Source organism: Balaenoptera borealis (genome assembly GCF_965194805.1).
Source record: "Balaenoptera borealis genome assembly, chromosome: 15".
Lineage (NCBI taxonomy): Eukaryota > Metazoa > Chordata > Mammalia > Artiodactyla > Balaenopteridae > Balaenoptera > Balaenoptera borealis.
The window spans coordinates 45,329,037-45,353,094 of NC_138871.1; the positions used below are offsets into that span (position 1 = coordinate 45,329,037).

A 24,058-nucleotide genomic window follows, 5' to 3' on the forward strand; every position below is an offset into this window, starting at 1 on the left:
TAAGTGGCTCAGACTCCATGTCAACTACCATTGCCTGATGGACACTACTTCCACAGCTCACACCTATGGGCTCATGCAAGGGTGGGGTTACCTAAGACCAACAGACAGGAGAAGAAAAAACAAACCCAAACTTGGTTCATGGAAGGTTCAGATGGTGTCCAGGTGATGCCAACTTGTCACTTCATCTTTCGAAGACAGAGGAACATCCTTTAGGAAGACATGTACTCCTTAAACCAATGATAATTATATAGTGCTGTATTCCCAATAGGTAGAATACTTGGGTCTGGGAAGTAAAGAGTGGCCCTACTCAACTATTACTCCCAGGAGCCTGCTTGGAGAGTGTGTTAGTCAGGATTCTCCAGAGAAACAGAAAAAATATATATAAATAAAAAATTGGCTCATATGATTATGGAGGCTGAGAAGTCCCAAGATCTGCAATCAGCAATCCAGAGACTCAAGAGAGTCAATGCTGTAACTTCCAGTCTGAAAGCCGGCAGCCTTGAGACCCAAAGACAGGAAAGACTGATGTCCCAGCTAAGTAGTCAGGCAGGAGGAGTTCCCTCTTACTGGAGGAAGAGTCATCCTTTTTGTACCATTCAGGCCTTTAACCGATTGGATGAGGGCCACCCACATTCAGGAGAGCAGTCTGCTTTACTCACCCTGCCAATTAAAATGTTACTCTCTTCAAATACATTCTCACAGACACACCCAAAATAGTATTTGACCAAATATCTGTTGTTGGTCAAATAATATCAAGTGTCAACTTGATATTATTTGACCAACAACATCAAGTTGACACTTAGAATGAACCATCAGCACAGGGAGTTTGTGCTTCCCATGCCTGCAAGTTTAGGCTCTGTGAGTCTGGAGGTCCTGATTGACTTTATCATGAGAAGGTAGGACTATTGCTAAATAATGGGGCAAAGGGGAATATTTTTGGCACTCAGGCTCCCTATGCCCTTGAAGAGAGCAGGATACCTGGATTTAGGTGATGTCATTTACTGCTTGGGAAATTTTATAAGGGAAGGAGTGAGATGGGATAGGGAAAGAGCCAAGCAAGGATGTGAACTCAGGTGAAGTCTAGTATTAGTCAATATTATAAGGAGAGAGCTGTGGAGCATAAGCCATACCGCAAAGTTGTTACCGCTTGATTATGGGACTGGCTTTTTGTATCCCTTACTAGTCAGTCATCAGCTCTAGATTACTAGGGGATTGAAAGATAGGCATAATTTTCTGGCTATTGAAAGATAGGCATAATTTTCTGGCTCCAGTCAGCTGAGGGCAATTCTTTGGAGAGGGGGCAGCTATGAGCTGTCAATAATCAGCTGGAGAAGGGGCACTGGCCCAGTAAAGAGGACCTGAGTAGGCACCAAAACTGTGTCTACCAGCTTATGAAGATCAATCTGGAAATAGATAACAGCTCCTTTTGCTGGGTCTATGTGGGCATGGGTTGGGCTGTGAGTACTGGCAGGCAGAGTGACGAAAGGCCTCCCTGTCATCTCTCTAGTAGCCATGGCCTTCTTATTTTGCAGCCTAAGGGCTATGCTTTCTTGGCTCTAAATGCATAGGGACATAGAATACATATTAGAGAGTAGGTACAGTTCTCATTTTTAAGAAGTGTATCATAAGGGTGTAGATGGACAAATGTAAGCACTCCCTAAATAACAAATCCATGACTTAGAAATGTCCCAAACAAAAATGGCAAGTTTGCATACTACTACCTACTGCTACCCATTTCAAATTCATCATTTCCCTGCACAACTCTGGATAGTCATAAAACTGTCCTGGATTGATCTCACTATTGTTTCCCAGTGCAAAGTAGCTTTCTCTCACCCTGTCTTGTTATGCCTTCGCTTACTGTTCACATAGTAATTAATTATGCACATAATAATTGATAATTATGTTCACGTAATTCCTGTTTTAGGAAACTTCTCCATATGTGTACCCCTCTTTTCAGTCTTTGCCTCCTTCTTTCTTTCTCTGCCTGGTCACATTTCTACACTCTCCACAAAAAGTACTTGTCAGGGAGCCCTGGAAATGGTGCAGGCATAAGGACAGCATCAGAAAGTGCATGTTCATTACTAACACCTGTTATCTAGTGCAAAGACACTTCAGACAAGATTAATTTCCTTACATATACTTGGCCCATTCTACCTCTTAGTTGTAAGAATTTAAACTCTTATGCATTTCCCTGAGTGCATAAAGTGGGAAAATACCACTACATTTTTCCTGAATTATTCATATTTGTATTTCTATATTTTTCTGGAGATACCATTTAGCATAAATGTCTTTATTCTAAATAGGACAATTTGATTTAACCCACTCAACTCTAGAGCATTCATGAGCTAATTAATATTGTTTGGATTTTCCATGTTTTGGGTTTCTTCTATTTAGATACCTTAGACACTATAAAAATCATTACAACTTTACTCCATACCATATTGGTAGTGATTAATTTTAAAATACTAGATTTGAATCTTCTGGCAGCATTTTTATTTTTTCTTAAGCTTTGATGGAACTGTGTGGTAAAACTATGCACTAAAATTAGAAGGCTTTGGATAACTATGAATTATACCTATTCATACATTTCAGGTCTCCATTAGGAACTCATAAAAACAAAAATCTGGCCTTTTTCAAAAAAATTATTGGATGACTACTACTGAAAAAGTGCTACAAACTGAAAACAAGGCAAAACCTTGTTTTGGGTGTCTCACTGCTACCTCTCTTACCCCAGGGCTAGAATCCTTGTTTTTCTCACCCTCCGACCCCCCCACCCCCCCACCCCCCGCCACCTGCTTTTCCTTCGGGGCCAATTCCATTCTTCTGGGGCTTGATCCTCCTCCTCCCTTTGGATAATTTTCTTTTTAATCATACTCTTTGCTTCTGATCATCCTTTTGGAAAGTGACAAACGAAGACAGAGCAACCTTAGTCTCAACTCTGGCCTTCTCTCGGGTGGAACAGCATCGTGAGGGTGACCACTGAAAATAAGGAAATAATGGTATTAATAAGAGAAATAAATACTAAGATACTGGTATTTTCATTGCTCCAGTAATGCAGTCACTACAACAACTGAAATAATGACTTGTTCAGTCTCAGGAAACGTTGTGGCTTTAACTACCAAAACTTATATTTTGGTATTAAAATGTGGAAGTCGAAGAATTGCTTCCTAAATAGTTGATTCATACTCAGGAGCTTCCTTTTGATTTTAGACCCAACTCTCTGCTGCCTGCCCCAACAAACACAGAGGGCTTTATCTACTTAATTTTCAATAAAGAGACATTTTGTAGGGGTTTCAGGATTTCATTTTATTGTTATTGGCATTTTATTACATGTATATAGACACTAATATTATGTGACTGTTGTTATTCTGTAGCTATTAATTAAAAATATAATTATGGGACTTCCCTGGCGGTCTAGTGGTTAAGATTCCATGCTCCCAGTGCAGGGGGCACGGGTTCGATCCCTGGTCGGGGAACTAAGATTCTGCATGCTGCATGGCGTGGCCAAAAAAAACCCAAACTATAAAGCCCAGTTTCAGTACAGCCAGTAATTAGAAGTGATATCTTTAATGATACCCAAATGTTTTTTGGCTTATGCTGATAGTTTCTAGGTGGAGTTAGTAGTACAGATGGTTCCCTTCAATTGTGTATGAAGATAGTGCACTAAAATTGATGAAAAGTGAAATCTACTTATTTGAGCCATCTCAAAAGAACTGTTTCTTCAGTCTCTCCTAATAGACACAGTTAAGTCCCTTTATTCCCCCGTTGTTTCTTTCACATCTATAACAATTAAAAAAAAAAAAAAACACTGCTGTTGCACTTTCTGTTTTCCTTTTAGTACAAATGCTTGCAAGATCTGTTGGTAATTTTGAGCTAAAGATTTTGTCACTATCTTTAACCAACATTTAATAAGTTCTTACATTCTGCAGGTTTTTGGAATCTAGATAACAGCTAAGAACATTGAGAGCCTCAATTATGAGAGAATTTTTGTTTACCTTGAAATTTTAAATCCCACCAATCTTTTCAGGAGAGTTTTAACCTTGTTTGTAGATTTTTTTAAAGTTGAGCTCAGTTTCACCAAAATTACTTCCCCCAAAGGAAGACATGCTGATTGTTTTTGTTCTTGTTGTTAAGTCTTGGATATGTTTAATTTCATCAGTTGCCTACTAACTTGGAATCCTTATAGACCATAGAAAATCCAGTTCTACTGTGCTGAATTTTCAAATATTTCATTCTCATCCATTCATCAAGAGCTCACTAACATGTGCCCTATTGATCTGCTTGCTCTAGGCTGACATTTTCTGAGGAGGCTGGGGATGTGATTTTTGATTATGGGGAGCAGAATACTTATAACAAGGCCAAGTGTCTGGCTTTAGCTCAGATTATCTATAGTGAATGTGGCCTGCACAAGAAAGCTCTTCTTTGCCTGTGTAAACAGGGTCAAATTCATGGGGCCATGGAATACATACAACAATTCAAGGACTTTACTTCTGGTGAGTGAAAAAGCCTATTATTTGTATACATTCGAATTCTGGACTTGAATTGTAAGATCACCCATGATAGTAGGCAATATTTTGGACTTATACATTATAAAGCTTGTTTTGTGTATACCGGTAAGTAGATTTCTTTTGTAATTTTTAGTGAAAACAGGTAAGCTGAAGCTGATTGACTTTGATGGTGGACATTCAAATACATTATATATTTCTTCAGTACATAAACATTTAGTAAACTTGCAGATATTTGGACCATGCTACTTAAAGGATTTTTAAAACATAACTGAACTTATATATAACATTCTGAACTATAATATAAGCATTAGAAATGAAGACTTAGTGAAATAATGTTGATTTAAAAAGTTTGAAACACCTAGGTTGCAGCTGGGCAGTGATGTGAGAGAATTGTGGACCTTAGGGTGACCCTAGTTGAATGAGCTGATCTCTTATTATAGTCTAGTTCAGCAGTAGCCTTAATGTACAGGCAGTCCTGGCATATCCCCATATCCCAGGCCTGTGTCAATCCTGATTTTGCAAGCTGTGTACTCCAGTTCTAAGAAATTGCACAATGGAACAAAATATAGCACTTTTAGGTCACATTTTTCCAGGAAAAAGAATCTGATCATTTTCAAAGAGTAAATTGACTTTTACTTAGAATCTGTTTTTTAGAGTTATTAATTTTTTCATTCATTATGTAACAGCATGCCCGACATTATTAGTGTAATAATAGCTATAGTTCAGCTTTTTACATGTCTTATCTCACTTAATCCTTATGTTAACTATATGAACTAGGTTTTGTTATTATCCCTATTTTATAGATGAAAAATAACTGTGTCCAAAGAGAGGCTAAGGCACAGAGAGGTAAGTAATTTGCCTATATACACACAGCAATGGAACAGAATCTGGCAGAGTAGTTACGACACAATATTTGTTGAATGAATTATATATTTTATTAATATTATGTAAGTTATACAGATTCAGTTTCTGTGTTAAGTATTATTTTTCCATAGAATTATTTTAGTCAAGGAATAAAGGTTTTAATTACTCTTGGAATTTTCATTGAATGAAATGTGACGTTTCTTTTTTTGCTTGCAAAATTTGCCTTGCATGAGTATATAGAAACATGATTGACTCATTATCATATTATCCTGTTCCTCTAGTAGTGCATTACACTGTAAAATAATTATACAGTCAGCCCTCCATATTCATGGGTTCCACATCCATGGATTCAATGAACTTCAGATTGAAAATATTTGAGGGAAAAAAAATTCCAGAAAGTTCCAAAAAGCAAAACTTGTGTTTGCTGTGCACCAGCAATTATTTACATAACATTTGCATTGTATTTACAACTATTTACATAGCATTTACATTGTATTAGGTAATCCAGAGATGATTTAAAGTATATGGAAGGATGTGTGTAGGTTATATGAAAATACTATGCCATTTTGTATAAGAGACTTGAGCATACTCAGATTTTGCTATCTGCAGGGGGTCCTGAAACCAAACCCCGTGGATACCAAGGGACAACTGTATATTGTACTAATTTAAGAAATATTAACTCTCCTATATAATTAGAACCTTGATATTTATCCTCAGAATTTATTTAGTACAACATCATAAGATAATAATAACCTGAGGAAAATTAAGCTTAAAAGGTAGAAACAATGTTTGAAAAATTACTCTGCTTATTTTACTTTTTAATGACAAACAACCACAGCTTTCCAAAGTATCATCCTTGGCCTCAGGGGACAGACTCAGTTTGTTAATACTTTCTGGTTTCAGAAGAAAATGGTCTTTCTCAGATTTAGACTATCAGCTTTACATTTACAAATCAAAGAAACAAAACAAAAACGGTGAAGTCCTAAAAAAGTCTTTTGTTCCAAAAGCATAAATCTGACTCATAGAGCATCTGTTTTAGAAGGAAAAACTCTTCGTTTTTCCTCCCTAATGATTTCTAGAATAAAGCCTGAAATGATTTGTTTGTTCACTTTCCCCATTATCATTAAACAAGTGAATGTACCTATCTGGTTATATTCTAGATCTGGAATTCTAAACTCCGAGGCTAGAAACAATCTAGAAACTGGGTTATTCTAGATCCAAGGCTCTCAAACCTTCTGGTCTCAGGTCTCCTTCATAGTTTTAAAAAGCATTGAAGATCCCAAAGAGTTTTTGTCTATGTGGGTTATAATCAATTGATATTTATCTTATTAGAAATTAAACCAGGGACTTCCCTGGTGGTCAGTGGTTAAGACTTTGCCTTCCAATGCAGGGGGTGTGGGTTCGATCCCTGGTCCAGGAGCTAAGATCCCACATGCCTTGCAGCCAAAAAAAAAAAACCAAAACAGAGAACAGAAGCAATATTGCAACAAATTCAATAAAGACTTTAACAAAAAAAAAAAAAAAGGAAATTAAACCAGAAAAAAAATTTTATTGGAGTATAGTTGATGTACAATATTAATATGTTACAGGTGTACAATATAGTGATTCACAATTTTTAAAGGTTATACTCCATTTATAGTTATTATAAAATATTGGCCATATTCCTTGTGTTGTACAATATATCCATGTAGCTTATTTTATACTTAATAGTTGGTACCTTTTAATCTCCTACCCCTATATTGTCCCTCCCCCTTTCCCTCTCCCCACTGGTAACAACTAATTTGTTCTCTATATCTGTGAGTCTGCTTCTGTTTTGTTATATTCTCAACTGGTTTTCAGCCAGGTTGAGCTTCTTCAGCTGGGGCGTGGGTGCCAGGAGCTGGGGGGTGGGGAGGTGGGAGAGGAGTCGGGGGGCAGAGTCTGCAGCCTGTTGCCTCACAGGTAGAGCTCCTGGAGGTTGCTCAGGCCATTCAGGGTGTCAGGAGACAACGAGGCCAGCTCATTGAAGGAGACTTCCGTGGTGTTGAGTGTCGGCAGTGCCCATCCCAGCAAGGGCAGGCTTCTCAGCTTATTGTGGGATATAATCAGGGTCTCCAGCCAGGGCAGTGTCACATCAGTCTGCAGGCTGGTCAGCTGGCTCTTTCCCAGGTGCAGCTGAGTGAGGTGAGTCAGATTCATCTATTTTTTAGATTCCACATATTAAGTGATATCCTACAGTATTTGTCTTTCTTTGCCTGACTTATTTCACTTAGCAAAATGCCCTCCAAGTCCATCCATGTTGCTGCAAATTTCATTATTTATTTTTCGTTTAAAATAACAATAGGGAATTCCCTGGTAGTCCAGTGGTTAGGACTCTGTGCTTTCACTGCTGAGGACTCAGGTTTAATAATCCCTAGTTGGGGAACTAAGATACCACAAGCTGTGCCGCGAGACCAAAAACGAAAACAACCAACAACAATAAACCAATTATGTATTGTCATAAGTAAAATATTTTTATGAAAAATAACTTTTCCAAAGCTAAACAATTTAAGGAAAAGAGTGACACTGTTTTACATTTTTGTAAATCTCTGTAATGTCTGGTTTAATAGAAGATAGCTGGCTTCCCATATCTGATCCTATATTCAGTCTATTGTAATATGTCATGTAGCTTCTGGAAAAACACCACTGTATATTTGTGAGAGAAGGAGAATGAAAAAGGCAAATTTTAGTATTTTTATGAAAATAGTTCTGACTTTATGGACCCTAGACCATATTTTGAGAACCACTGTTCTAAGTATCTAGGTATTTGTGAGTTAAATAGTACCATGGTTGATATATAGACCCTTATAACCTTATCAAAATAGAACATACAAGATAAATAATGATCATTATTACATGTCAAACCAAGGAATAAGGAAATGCATTCTGAAGTAAGTAGAGGGGTAAGTTCATAGGATTTGAACTTGTGTCCTTTCTAATTAGTCAGAGACCATATCTTGTACATAATGGAGTAAATATTGTTTAATCAATTAATGGAGAAGGGTATTTGAATACTTGATTGAATGAAATAGAGAGAGATGGATGAGTTATGAAATGTTGGAGACAGGGGGGTCCTACATAAATAACTTCACCTTAGTGGAGGCCAGATTGAGCGACCCAAATCATAAACTTCTACCTCTTCTCTAGGGAAAATTTTTTAAAAATTATTTGACTTCATTGATATAGAATTATATTCTGCTATTCCTTGCTTCATCTTTTACCATTTCTCTTTCTCCTTGTCTCTGTCTCTCTCTTTGTGTGTGTATGCATGTATATATATATACACACACACAGCGCACACACACATACGTATTTATTATTTTAGAGGAGCAGCACCATAGATTGGAAGGTCATGGACTCTGGGGGTCCGATGAACTGTTCTTCTTTAGACTATGTCTCTAATTCTGGGAAAATTAACTTCTCTAAGCCTGTTTCCTCACTTGTAATGTGAGAATAATAATGTCTGACTTATACTGAATATTAGATGTAGTAATTTAATATATGTAAGGTCACAGTACAATAATATGTGTTTAATAAACACTAGATTACCTTGTATTACCTTTTAGAGTGCAGTTATGTTTACACGTAGTTCTTGAAATGCTCTCAGAAATTATTCTGCCAATTACCTCTGTTGTGGCCCAAGAAGAATACTTTTACTTAAAAAAATTTAGTAAGTTAACACAAAGTTTATAAATTTAAGAATATAAATCATGATTGTAGCTTTAAATTATCTGAATGGTTAACTAGTACATTAAACCATACGAAATTGCTTTTTTTTTGAAGTAAAAAATGGTCAAGTGTACGCAACTTCATATGGCTCAACCTCTAGCTACCTGAACTAGCTAACAGCTTCTTAAAATCTTCATATTTGGGTTTCTAAATACTTGATATTTTTAGGAAAAATTACTGAGCCCCTTTTCTATACAAGGCACAGAAAGAAAGATATACTCAGTAGAAGTTGGCCCCCAAATGAGCAACAAGATGTAGACAAAAATAACGTAGTATTAGATGGGAGCTTAGAAATTGTGGAGATACTAATTCTAGCACTTTAAGGTGCAAAAACTGAGGTCCAAAAGATTAAGTGACTGATTGAGCTATGATTAGAATTCAGGATTCTTGATTGTCAACCTGGTCCTTTTTTTATACCACATTTCTTTCCAAGACTGTTCTCTGATAAATTTTTTTTCCTGGTACTATGTTTAGGTAGTTTTCCTTTGTTTTTTGCTATGCTGAGTATGATTTTTTTTTTTTTTTTTTTTTTTTTTGGATTGGAGATAGTAATGTTGAATTCATTGAGGGCTTTGGAAGGACTGGAAAAAGAAGAGTTGATTGGCAAATATAGACATTAGCTAGTCCCAGTTTCTAGTTGATGTATCATATTAGGATGTTGAGACACAGTTTTTCATTTTTGCTTTCAGATGACCTGATGCAGCTAATAAAGTTATGTCCCCACACTGAATTAATTCAGTGTCTCACTGACGAATGGAATGGGAAACCACCATATTTATCTTTTGGTCTTGCTGTACTTCACCTGTTCTCTGTAGATATGAAAAAAGTTGGCATTAAGCTACTTCAAGAAATAAATAAAGGTGGGAAAGGTAAGTGAAGTAAAATTTTGTAGTGAAAGAAATAGTAGTGGGTTATTTAGGGAAAGGTTCAAGATTATTATGTTTGAGTTAACTCTATCTTCCTAAGAGTTTATTCTTGGCAAGAATTAACTTTAGGTGTTTATAAATGTAAAGATTACCATGTTAATAATACTCTGTTGGCAATAGTATATATTTGTTGAGAGGATTAGAATGAAGAGAGACTCCTTCTGAAGCTTGAGGGGAACATCATAATAATTATAATAGTTATGACTACTGTAAAATCTTTATATATATTAACATATGTGTATATTTAATAATTTATATATATATTTTAAAATGTTATTTAGATAAACTTTATGTTTTTTATTCCTAAACCAAATATATATGAAAATATTATTTACATATATTATTTACTCTGAACCTCACTCTGGAGTGGGATCAGGAATAACTAATTAGATCTCACTTTTTTCTTTCCTTTCTCTAATTTAATGTAGAAACTTGAGCAGACAACTTGATTTTAAATTATCATATGGGGCCAAAGAAAGAATAGTAAATTACATGAAAACATAGTTGGGAAGATAATTTAGAAATTATCATTACAGATATCAACTAAAATATTTTATTTGATAGAAAAATAGTAATCATGGTGGAAATAAAATAATAGTGATTACAATAACCTGAATAGAAATCCTCTTTCATCAAGTATTATAAGTAATGCAAGTAGTAGATAAACGAGTTCCATAAATAGTTTCAAAGAGGGTCACTATAATTGATTTTCAAAAGTAAATAATATCATTAGTTTTCTTTAATAAACAAAATCCTTCTTTTATTTCCTTTAGAAAAATATTTGTTAAAGAAGCCCCATCATTAAGAGGTCTCTGTCTAGAGATAGGATGGAGGTTTTGCCAAAGAGTTTTTTAAACCCTTAGGTTAGCACTATAGGGCATTTATAAAAGTGTTTGAAGGATCATGAAAACTTGACCATCAAATTTGTTTGATAGTTCCTAGTGGTACCTTATAGACTGTGAATAAGGCTGAGCCCACATTCGTCACTTTCTGAACTCCCTTCCTTTCAACCTTCAGCATCTGCTGACCTTACCAAGAAGGAGATGAGTGGAGGAATAAGTAATGTGAGAAATGGTGGAGAGTTGAATTGAGGCATGAAAAGTTTAATGAAAAAGGAGGAGGAGAAGGAACTAACACTTGAGTACTTACTATGAGCTCGACTGGGCACTCCACATTACACTTAAAGGAATCAGGTCTAATAGTAATGGAGTTGAAATGATATCTCTTTATTTTTGAAGAATTGCTAAGTGTGGATTATCAAATAAGTGCTATATTATAATATTGTATTTTTATTTCCTCAGATGCAGTTGAACATCTTATGATAAATGATCCATTTTGCTCCCTAGAAAAGTGGCAGGAATTAGCAAATATATGTTTACAGAATGGCTTTGACAAATTATCTAATGACATCATGTCTGTCCTTCTATCTCAAGCTGGGGTTACAGAAATTTCTGAAGAGGATGATACAGTCAACTTAATGCAGCATGTTTTTTGGTAGTTCTACATCTTAACCAGTTGGGGGAGCCTCTACAACATTTTATATATATCAGTTAGGCAAACTGATTTTGGTATAACTAACTTATAAATAAATCTGGAGTATGAAGTTCTCAGAAATATATCATGCTTCTTTTGTTATGATGACATTTAGATTTGTCCTTGAAATATTTACACCATTGCTTCCTTTTTTTATATGGTCATTTTGTATATTGAATCTTTCTAAAATTCCTATGTATTTTTTCTTTTTTTAATTTTAAAAATTTTTTATTTAATTTTAATTTTATTTTGGAGTATAGTTGATTTACAATATTATGTTAGTTTCAGGTGTACAGCAAAGTGATTCAGTTATGCACATATTGGATTGGCCAAAAAGTTCATTCGGTTTTAAGTAAAAATAAAAGGCATTTTTCATTTTTGCCAAGAACTTTGTTGAACAACGTATTCATTAACTGAATGAACTTTTTGGCCAACCCAATACACATATCCATTCTTTTTCAGATTCTTTTCCCATATAGGTTATTACAGAATATTGAGTAGAGTTCCCTGTGCTATATAGTATGTTCTTGTTGATTATCTATTTTATATATAATAGTGTGTATATGCTACTCCTAAACTCCTAATTTATCCCTCCTGTATATTGAATCTTGATAAAATCTAAGAATGTAAGTGTATAAATCTCAGTTTAGGCATTTCTATCTAAGTGCATAAGTTAATGTCTAGCTTTATTCCTTTCTGGTGATCTAATTTAATAGCAAGAACTGAGGAAGGTGTGAATAGTATCCTGTCAGACTGATTTCCCAAATATCAAATGCTATAAGCCTGACTTGTAACAAGAAAGGCAAGATGCCATTTCAAGGTTTTCACTGGCAAAAACCTAGAGCATAGTAATTTTGTACTACTGACTCAAAGATGTGCTCCATGCTTTGGCATATATAAATGGCAAATGTTAAGCTTCTACTATAAAACTTGGGAATTTCAGCATGTTCTTATCTAGAGAGAGAATAGCCAAATTTTGCAAAGAAGTAGTAGTTCTACATCTTAGACCCAGGATACCTGTAGGCATGGAATATGCCATACAAAGTGGTTTTAGATGATTTCAAGTGTTTGAGTAAGTATTTGATTTTGACTCAGAGTTCTGTGTCATGGACAGGTGTGATATTCAAAATATTAAATGATCAGCATGGCATAGGCACCAATCAAACAGAACAGATACCCAACTCATCAGAACAGCTTTCAGCCCTTATGCCATACCAGAGCACACCAGTTGAATGTCAGCCTTGATCATGGAACATGGTAAAAGTGAGCTGCTGTTAGACAGAATAAAAGAGCATAAGTTTTCCCCTCCTAAATTTAAACTGAATGTATATATTTTATTTTATAGTGGAAAGAATGTGAACTTGGAATCAGACAGGTTCATATTCAAGTTCAAATTCTTCTTCTTACTCTTTGTAAAATATGGGCAGTAATATCTCCCCAAAAAGTTTAGTGATACGTATGTGCAGTATAAATATATTACATAGTGGAAGAACTTAATAGAAGATAACCCTTATTTCAATGTAAGAGGTTCCAGAAACACATATTCCTCTACTTGGTTTATACTTCCCAAATCCCGCATATCTATCCATTTGTACTTGTATAATTATCCCTCTTTGGAGTATTTGATATAACACACCTTATTGCCTATATTAAGCTATCTGTTTCCACTAATATTTGGGTTGCTGGGCTTATCTTACAAATCCAGAAGAATACTGGCTGAGTTCTCAATTTTTCTGTATATTGGTAAACACAGTACTGGATAACTATAATTCAGTTTTCTAAAATGTAATATTTTTTAGAAGTAATACCTATGTACAATTTTAAAAGCAATTTAAGTTGCAATTTAGTTATAAAAGGCTTATAATAACTAATAATATTTTTATTTCTGGCCTTCATATTAGCTATGATTTTTAAAAATTAATTTGTTTATTTTTTGGCTGCATTGGGTCTTTTTTGCTGCACATGGGCTTTCTCTAGTTGCAGTGAGCGAGGGCTACTCTTCGTTGCGTTGCGCGGGCTTCTCATTGCGGTGGCTTCTCTTGTTGCAGAGCATGGGCTCTAGGCGTGTGGGCTTCAGTAGTTGTGGCTCGTGGGCTCTAGAGCGCAGGCTCAGTAGTTGTGGCGCATGGGCTTAGTTGCTCCACAGCATGTGGGATCTTCCTGGACCAGGGATTGAACCTGTGTCCCCTGCATTGGCAGGCGGATTCTTAACCACTGCGCCACCAGGGAAGTCCTTAGCTATGATTTTTGAAAAGAAAATATGAAGAATGGAAAAAAGGAAGGGAAGGAGAGAGGGTATTTCAGCAGCACTGATTCTTTATGTACCAGTGGCTTAACACCCTTTTTTCTTTGAGACTTGTATGATTGATAGAAAGCTACTATGTATCCGTTGACAGAACTTGGAAAAAAAATGTGTTCATGAAAGCCAAGAGGATGAATTAGGTACAGAAATCTGGAAAAAGCTTGAAACAGCAGCTGTTGTTGTTGTTACTGCTAATTTTGCTTTGGTTTTAAAATGTTTTTTCCTCCACTCATTATTATTCTTCTTTGTTAGCATTAGCTTTGGCAGTTTACCCAAGGAAAGTGAAATTTGTCAAGTGAATCTAAATTAAAATGCCTGGAGATGGAGTTGGGAGGAAGAGCAAGGATATAAAGTCAAGTGGAGGAAGGAGAAAGAGTTGAGTTGTGAGCTGTACAGGGCTTGGAAGCTGTGAGAACCTCCCTATAAGCTGCACTGAAAGAGGTATAACATGAGCCTCGTGGCATAGGAGCCTGTGTTCTAGACCAGCTCTACCACGATCTAGTTTTGTGTCCTTTTCCTCATGAATTTATTTTGGCTAGATAATTCCTTTTGTCATTTACAACTCAAAAATTCAGTAGTTCCACAGATGATTTCCCAGTGCTTTTTCGCCTTCTGCCTAAATTGTAAATACCAGGATTCAACATCAGCATCAGCAACATATTGTGGGGACTTCCCTGGCGGCCCAATGGTTAAGACTCTGCGCTTCCCTGGTCAGGGAACTAAGATCCCACATGCTGCACAGTGCGGCCAAAACAAAAACAAACCCAGCATATTCTGGATACCTGTTTTGTGTATGGTCTGTGCTATCAAGATTACAACTTCAGTGGGAAGAAACAGAATATTGTAAAAATAACTAAAAATAATTCCTTAGTGTTATCTAATATCCAGTCTGTATTCAAATTTCACAAATTACTTAAAAATGCCTTTTTACAGTTGAGTTGTTCCAATTAGGATCTAAACAAGGTCCATGTATTCTATTTGGTTGTTGTGTCTCTGCATATAGAGTATTCTTCCTCTCTTTTTTTCTCTCTTGCTATTGACTGATTGGACTGGCTTGGTTGTTACTGGGAATGTTCCACATTTTAGATTTGTCTGATTGCTTCCTTATGGTATTATTTAACTTGTTTTTCTTTTTCCCATATTTCCTGTAACTGGAAGTTAGCTGTAAAAACTTAACTAGATCTAGTTTCAACTATTTTGGCAAGGACGCTTCATAGGTGATGCTGAGTATTTGACATTTCATCATATTATCATGCACTAAATAGTTGTCTCATGTCATTGCTTTTTGAGATAACGTCCAAAATCCTTAACATGGCCTAACGAATTCTGCATAATCTGAATTCCAGCTGATCTCCAGACTCATCTCCTACCGTATTACACATTATTTTGAGCCAGACACTTGTATTTTTTCTGTTCCTCTTGTAAGGGGCTTGAAAATATGCTGTTTGTTTTACCTGGAAGGCTCATCCCTTTCTTTTTACCTAGTTAATAATTTCTTTTACTTTAGGCTTTAGCTTGGTTAAAAATTCCTCAGGGAAACCTTTTATGACTTCCTTAATTATGCCACATTTCTTTTTTCTAGGCTGTCCTTTATTGCTATTATCATGGTTACAATCAGGGACAGTACTTTTTATTGATGGCAAGGACAGCACATTTTGAGGGTGTCGAAAATGGGGGAAGGTTACTCTGTTAGTTTTCTAGGGCTGCTGAAACAAAGCACCACAAACTGAATGGCTTAACCACACAAATTTATTGTCTCAGTTCTGGAGGCCAGAAGTCTGAGATAAGGTGTTGGCAACGTTGGTTCCTTTGGAGGACTGTAAGGGAATAATTGGTTTCAGACCTTTGCCTCTCCCCTTGGCTTATAGGTGACCACCTTCTCTATGTCTCTTATGTCATCTTCCCTCTATGTGTTCTATGTGTGTCCATATTTCCTCTTACATGTATGCCAGTCATATTACATTAGGACCCACCCTAATGAACTCATTTTAACTCTGTAAAGACCCTATCTCCAAATAAGGTCACATCTTGAGGTACTGGGGATTAGGGCTGCAACTTATGAATTTTGGGAGGGCACATACAATTCAACCTATAACAGTTACCATTATATCACCAAAATCAAACACAGTATTGGGTACAAAGTAAGTTGCAATAAGTAGGTCAATGAATAAATACCAAGTTGGACCTGGAATCTTTCATATTTAATGCCAGTCTTGTGAATTAGCTTTACTCTCGCTTTATTTTGTTGGTAAATTTTATTGATATATAAATATACATATACACAATAATAAATTCTGAAAAATGCACAAGTTATAACTGTAGAGCTCAATAATTTTTCACAAAGTCAACACATTTATGTAACCAACTCCCAGATGAAGAAATAACACCCCTGGAATCCTAGAAGCCCCTTTTCAGTCATTATTATCCCCCTCCCAGAGATAGCCACTATTCTGACTTCTCATACCTTAGATGAGTTTTGCCTGAGTTTGAATTTTAGATAAATGAAATCATAATGTATTTATTTTTGTGTGTTTGGTTCTTTAGTTATTATTTTTGTGGTATTCATCCATGTCATGTGCAGTTGTTTATTCTCATCACTATTTATTATTCCATTGTGTAAGTATACCACAGTTCTACCATAGATGGACATCTACGTTGTTTCCAGCGTGGGACATACACATAGTGCTTTCATGAATATTTTTGTACATGTCTTGTTCATGAACATATATGTGCATTTCTGTTGGATTCCTGCTTTATTTTTTAGGTTGTATGTTGATGGGTATTAGGTCATACTAGTAGCTATAATTTTCAGGGTCAACACTGCATTAATGTTTGATTTATGACATTGTTCTCTGACAGCTGTAATGAAATAGCTATAATAGAAATTCTCCATTGGGTTAGAAATATCCAAAATTAGTCATGTTTTTCTAAACCCATGGCTTTAAAAAACAGATTTTATTATTTTGAGCAGTTGTAGGTTCACAGCAATATTGAGCAGAACATATAGAGATTTCCCATATACCCCCTGCCCTTACATATGCATAGCGTCCCCCGTTATCAATACCCCCCCGCTCCGAGTGGTGCATTTGTTACAATGGATGAGCCTACAGTGACACATCATTATCACCCAAAGTCCATAGTTTACATTAGGCTTCACCCTTGGTGTTGTACATACTGTGGGTTTGGACAAATTTATAATGACATGTATCCAGCATAATAGTATCATACACAATAGTTTCACTGCCCTAAAAGTTCTCTGTGTTTTACCTATTCATCTCCCATGGCTTTTTAAAAAAAATTTATTTGTTTATTTATTTATTTTTTGGCTGCATTGGGTCTTTGTTGCTGTGTGCGGGCTTTCTCTAGTTGCATTGAGCGGGGGCTACTCTTTGTTGCGGTGCGCTGGCTTCTCACTGCAGTGGCTTCTCTTGTTGTGGAGCACAGGCTCTAGGCGTGCGGGCTTCAGTAGTTATGGCATGTGGGCTCAGTAGTTGTGGCTTGCAGGCTCTAGAGCGCAGGCTCAGTAGTTGTGGCACACGGGCTTAGTTGCTCCGCAGCATGTGGGATCTTCCCGGACCAGGGCTCGAACCCGTGTCCCCTGCATTGGCAGGTGGATTCTTAACCACTGTGCCACCAGGGAAGTCCCCCCCATGGCTTTTCTGGGGTTTTTTCTTGTTCCTTCATCTGGTACATAGCCCTCTGCCTTTTCATCTTGTTTTTCCTTCTGTAACTGTGGTTTTTGGTCCACACGCTGCAGGATTGTAGTTTTTCTTGCTTCTACTGTCTGCCCTCTGGTGGTTGAGGCTATCTAAGAGGCTTGATGGGAGGCTCTGGTGGTGGGTAGACCTGACTGTTTCTCTGGTTCACAGAGCTCAGTAAAAGTTTAATCCGCTTGACTGCTGATGGGTGGGGCTGGGTTCCCTCCCTGTTGGTTGTTTTGCCTGAGGCAACCCAACACTGGAGCCTACCTGGGCTCTTTGGTGGGGTTAATGGCAGACTCTGGGAGGGCTCACGCCAAGGAGCACTTCCCAGAACCTCCGCTGCCAGAGTCCTTGTCCCCACAGTGAAACAGAGCCACCCCCCGCCTCTGCAGGAGACCCCCCAACACCAGCAGGTAGGTCTGGTTCAGTCTCCCCCAGGGTCACTGCTCCTTCCCCTGGGTCCCGATGCGCACAGTACTTTGTGTGTGCCCTCCAAGAGTGGGGTCTCTGTTTCCCCCAGTCCTGTCGAAGTCCTGCAGTCAATTCCCACTAGGCTTCAAAGTCTGATTCTCTAGGAATTCCTCCTCCCGTTGCCGGACCCCCAGGTTGGGAAGCCTGACGTGGGGCTCAGAACCTTCACTCCAGTGGGTGGACTTCTGTGGTATAAGTGTTCGCCAGTCTGTGAGTCACCCACCCAGCAGTTATGGGATTAGATTTTACTCTGATTGCGCCCCTCCTACCGTCTCACTGTGGCTTCTCCTCTGTCCTTGGACGTGGGGTATCCTCCTTGGTGAAGTCCAGGGTCTTCCTGTCAAAGATTGTCCAGCAGCCAGTTGTGATTCTGGTGCTCTCGCAAGAGGGAGTGAGAGCACGTCCTTCTACTCCGCCATCTTGGTTAATCCCCACTCCCCCCCATGGCTTTTTTCATTTTTATACAAGGCACCTCTTTGCCTGCCATGTATGAAGAGAACAAATATTTTTAAAGTGTTCTCTCTGTGCCAGACACTGTGCTAGTACTATTAATATGTATTCTTATTAAAGCCTCACAAAAATTTTGTGAAATAGATATTATTATCCCCATTTTCATAGGTGAAGAAAAGGGAATTCAGAAGGCAAAGTAACATGCTGAAGATCACATAGCAAGGACCATGATGAACTAAGTTTCTCTGACTCAAATTAGGTGCTCTGTCCACCATAGCAACAGAAGGGAGGAAAATGTTTCAGAGTCTGAAAGATTTAATTGTACTAGTTACATTTTTGTTTAATTATTGTAGTCAAGCATTTATCAAAATGAATTTCCATTAATTTCATTCATTTGCAAAGGTTTAGAGATTTTCTGAAACAAATTTAATCAAAAAATTTTCTTAACATTTAAAACTTTTTCAAAATCCTGGATAATTAGAAAATAACCGTTATTTTCAATCACTTTTTTAACCTTAACAGATGAAAATGTTATTTTTCAGTTGCCTTCAATTCTGTTAAGATTGCTAAAACATAAGTTAAAAGTCAAAGTACAGGCCTCATGATTTGTTTTTTTTTAACTTTTCCCATTTTATTTATTTATTTATTTATTTATTTATTTATTTATTTATTTATTTATTTGCCACACCACGTGGCATGCAGGGATCTTAGTTCCCCAACCAGGGATTGAACCCATGCCCCCTGCAGTGGAAGCACAGAGTCCTAACCACTGGACTGCCCACGGAATTCCCCTCAACTTTTCCCATTTTACAGTAAGCTCATAATTTCTTTCATTCCCTCTCAGAGAAAACAGCATTTTAACAAAAGTAAACCAATATAGCACCACTGAACCCATAGAAAGTTGTCAGTTTGCTAGTAGTTGCAATTTGTTATGTTCTTGAATAAAAGTAAAATTAGATACATAATAAAGATACTATTATTTATGTAGCAATTTCCTTTTGCTTCTTTTTTATTGTCAGTTATCTACAGGTACCCTCCATGCCTTGGGAATCTATGTCAGTCTCTCCTTGATATTCTTTTCTTAGCCTCCAAATAAAAGGTCACTCTCAAGTATCTATAGAGGTCTGGTCCTACTGTAAATGAGTGAGATGTTTCACAGCCAGGCATAGGGGGATCTAGGGACTTTTTAAAAGGAACAATTGTGGTAGGTTCCAGCCAATTTTGTCGTGCAGGATTATGGACTTAGGATTACCCTATCAGAAGCTGGAAATGTAGATTTGATGAGAGCAGTCCTGATTTTCAGAGTACTGTGTAGGCCACACAGAACACATATCTACAGACAGAACTTGACCTATAGACCACCAATTTAAAACCTTTTTCCTAAACTCAGGAGGCCAGATTTAATTTCTTGTTTCCATTGACTTTAAATGAAGCTTTTTGAATGGTTAAAGGAAATAAAATGCTACCATGTTTTCTCATTCAGAAAAAGCTGCTACAGGATGCCCGATTTACTGATGCCCTGGCAATAGAAGGCAGGATTCTTTAACCTACAAGTTACAGTTACTGTATGTATCACTGGTCCAAAATGGAGGCCATTTTGATTTCTAACACAGAGGAACTTGGAAAGTAGCACAGAGGTAATTTGTGTGTAGAAAGAGGAAAAGAAACATGCTTCTTAAGTAAATTTGACAACTTTTTCTCTCACACTAAAGAATTAATCTATCAGTATTCTCCAACTCTATTACCATAAGGATGGTAAAGAAGCAATATTATAGTTTTTAAAAAGAGGCTACTAAGGTAAATTTTGAAGATTTTCCTAAATGGGTCCTTGTTTCTATTCAATTAGCTCTTCAGTGGAAATCAGTGCAAACTGTACCTTCAAGCTCTCATGTGTGTTGACATCTTAAGGCCTCTGAGGAGGATACACCTTTTTCATCCAAGGAACAGTTGCATGAGTTATATTCTGTTATCTTGTTTTCTTGGGTCAAATCATACAGTATGTACTATTATAAATAAGGCCAGCTTTAGTTGGATTTGTGCTTAACATGAAGTGCATGTCACCCTTGAACTCTGGTTATATGCAGATGGAGATGTCTAATAATAATCTCCCATCGGGACTTCCCTGGTGGCGCAGTGGTTAAGAATCTGCCTACCAACTCAGGGAACACAGTTTCGAGCCCTGGTCCAGGAAGATCCCACATGTCGCAGAGCAACTAAACCCCTGTGCCACAACTACTGAGCCTGTGCTCTAGAGCCCGCGAGCCACAACTACTGAGCCTGCGTGCCACACTACTGAAGTCTGTGCGCCTAGAGCCCGTGCTCCGCAACAAGAGAAGCCCCCGCAATGAGAAGCCCGCGCACCACAACGAAGAGTAGCCCCCGCTCGCCTCAACTAGAGAAAGCCCGCACGCAGCAACCAAGACCCAACGCAGCCAAAAACAAAAAAACTCCCAGACATTTCCTCCTGAACTCTTTCCTCACCACACACACGCTCACACAGTTTGAAAACAGAGAATCAATGTACATTTTGGAAGCAATGGGACTGAATTGTCAAAGATCCCTGCCAAGTTGCTTAAAGATCTAGGCATGTATGGTTTAACGATCATGGGTTTTGAATTGCAGACCCTGACCAGAGAGCAAACAGTCTGCATGTAAAGTTTGCATGCAATTTTTGCCCAGCTTCTCTAGAGTGAGCACTTAAAATAATCATTTCCTGAACACAACATCCAGAAACAGGTTTGTGCTGATACTAGGATCAATAATGAGAGTGGGCAAAACGTTGACCAAGAGGCTCCAGTGGCTAGAATTTAAATGAAAGCACATATATTACAAAGACCTTTCTTTGGTTAGGATTTACTAGAATATAGTACAAATTCGATTTGGTAGATGGCGATAGAGATGCCACTAAGACTTTCACCTCTTTCAGCGAATTAAATTGTTTTTATGGGGAAGACGTGATGCTGGTCTGGTTGTTGCTAGTCACATTTTTTTAAAATATAAACTTATATATTTATTTTTGGCTGCATTGGGTCTTCGTTGCTGTGCGTGGGCTTTCTCTAGTTGCAGTGAGCTGGGGAGCTACTCTTTGTTGAGGTGCGCAGTCTTATTGTGGTGTCTTCTCTTGCTGCGGAGCATGGGCTCTAGGCGTGTGGGCTTCAGTAGTTGTGGCTCGCGGGCTCTAGAGTGCAGGCTCAGTAGTTGTGGCGCACGGGCTTAGTTGCTCCATGGCATGTGGGATCTTCCCGAACAAGGGATCAAACCCGTGTCCCTTGCATTGTCAGATGGATTCTTAACCACTGCGCCACCAGGGAAATCCCGCTAGTCACATTTTAAAATATAGCATTCTGTTGGCAATCTTTGGTAATTTAAGGACCATTCTTTTTTTTTTCCCCTAATTTTTAAATTGTGGTGACATACATCTTAACCATTTTAAAGTGTCCAGTTCACTGGTATTAAATACGTTCATAATGTGTTACCATTACCACCATCCATTTCCATAACTCTTTTCATCTTGTATATAAAATTGAAACTCTATACTCATTAAACAGTAACTTCCCTCTTTCCTCCCCACAGCCCCTGGCAACCACCATTCTACTTTCTGTCTATGATTTTTGACTAAGTACCTCATATAAATGGAATCATACAGTATTTGTCTTTTTGTGACTGGCTTATTTCACTTAGCATAAAAATTAAACATAAAATTACTATATGACCCAGCAATTCCACTTTGAGATATATACCAAAAAGAACTTGATGCACAGTCTTGAAGAGATGCTTGTACACCCATGATCATAGCAGCATTATTCAAATAGCTAAAATGTGGGAGCATGTATCCATTGACCAATGAATAGATAAGCAAAATATGGTATATGTGTACAATGGAATATTATTCAGCCTTAAAAAGGAAGAAAATTCTGACATATGCTACAACATGAATGAACCTTGAGGACATTATACTAAGTTAAATAAGCCAGTCACAAAAAGACGTATACTGTATGATTTCATTTATACGAGGTACTTAGTAGTCAAAATCATAAAGACAGAAAGTAGAATGGTGGTTGCCAGGGGCTAAGGAGAGGGCAGAATGGGGAGTTACTGTTTAATAAGTATAGAGTTCCAGTTTTACAAGATGAAAGAGTTATAGTGATGGGTGGTGGTAATGGTAGCACATTATGAATGTATTTAATACCACTGAATTGGACACTTAAAAATGGTTAAGATGGTAAAGTTTGTTATGCGTATTTTACTACCAAAAAAAAAAAAAAAGACCATGCTACTTTAATAGCTCTGTCCCCACCCATTTTGGTTGTTGATGTCACTAAATTACATCTTTAAACACTGTGTGCCCAAAACCATAAACTAATAATTCTTTTAAATGCATTAGTCTCCTAAATGATGTAGAAAACAAAATTTAGGGTTACAAACCAAAGTCACAGGGACTTCCCTCATGGGGCAGTGGTTAAGAATCCGCCTGCCAATGCAGGGAACATGGACTCGATCCCTGGTCCAGGAAGATCCCACAGGCTGTGGAGCAACTAAGCCCATGCGCCACAACTACTGAGCCTGCACTCTAGAGCCTGCGAGCCACAACTGCTGAAGCCCATGCACCTAGAGCCCATGCTCCACAACAACAGAAGCCACTGCAATGAGAAGCTCATGCACCGCAACTAGAGAAAGCCCACATGCAGAAAAAAGACCCAATGCAGCCAAAAAAACCCCCAAAGTCACAATAATACTAGCATTTTGGCTAATAATTTTAAAAAATGTACTAGTCTCAAATCATGTAGATGACAAAAGGAGGAGTTACAAACCATCATTACAATAATATGAGCTTTTATAGTTGCCTGTTTACTTTATTCAGATCTTTATTTCTCCATATGGCTTTGAGTTACTGTCTAGTGTCTTGTCATTTCACCCTGCAGGACTCCTGGAGCACTGCTTTCAGAGAAGGTCTGGTGGTAACAAATTCTGTCCACTTTCATTTATCTGAGAATGTCTTAATTTTTCCCTCACTCTTGAAGGACAGTTTTGCTGGATCTAGGATTCTTACTTGACAGTTTTTTTTTTTCTTTTAGCATTTTGAATAGCACTGCCTCTGGCCTCCAAAGCTTGTTTCTGATGAGAAATCTTCAGTAATCTCACTGAAGATCCCTTGTATATGATGAATCACTTCTCTCTTGCTGTTTTCAAGATTTTCTTTTTGTTTTTGTCTTTTGAAAGTTTGATTATATTATGTCTCAGTGTGGGTTTCTTTGAGTTCATCTTGTTTGGAGTTCACTGAGATTCTTGGATATTTATTTCATGTCTTTCATCAAATCTGAGAAGTTTTCAGCCATTATTTCACCAAATATTCTCTCTGCTCTTTTCCCTCTCTCTTCTTTTTGGACTCCCACATGTATATGTTGGTCCCCTTAATGGTGTCCTATAGGTCCCTTAGGCTCTAGTATTTTTCTTCTTCAGTTTTTTTTTCTTTCTGTTCCTCAGACTCAATATTTCCATTTTTCTATCTGCTGCTGAAATCTGCCTTTGAATCCCTCTAGTGAATTTTTCATTTCA

The 24,058-nt window shown here is 37.4% G+C and overlaps 1 protein-coding gene across 2 annotated transcripts in view; it reads left to right on the forward strand.

Annotated features, from left to right (window-relative positions):
• The window catches only part of CLHC1 (clathrin heavy chain linker domain containing 1), a 128,096-nt gene that overhangs the window by 20,238 nt on the left and 83,800 nt on the right, over nt 1–24,058 (forward strand). The window contains exons 9-11 of one of the 2 annotated variants that reach the window (XR_014235115.1): nt 4,291–4,493; nt 9,809–9,988; nt 11,347–12,835. Coding sequence is in view for 1 of the 2 variants with exons in the window: in XM_082358172.1 (XP_082214298.1) it covers nt 4,291–4,493; nt 9,809–9,988; nt 11,347–11,543 (580 nt within the window). In the remaining variant the exon portion in view is untranslated. Of the gene's footprint in view, nt 1–4,290; nt 4,494–9,808; nt 9,989–11,346; nt 16,533–24,058 lie in introns of those variants that run through there. The other variant, XM_082358172.1, reaches the window with a different exon arrangement.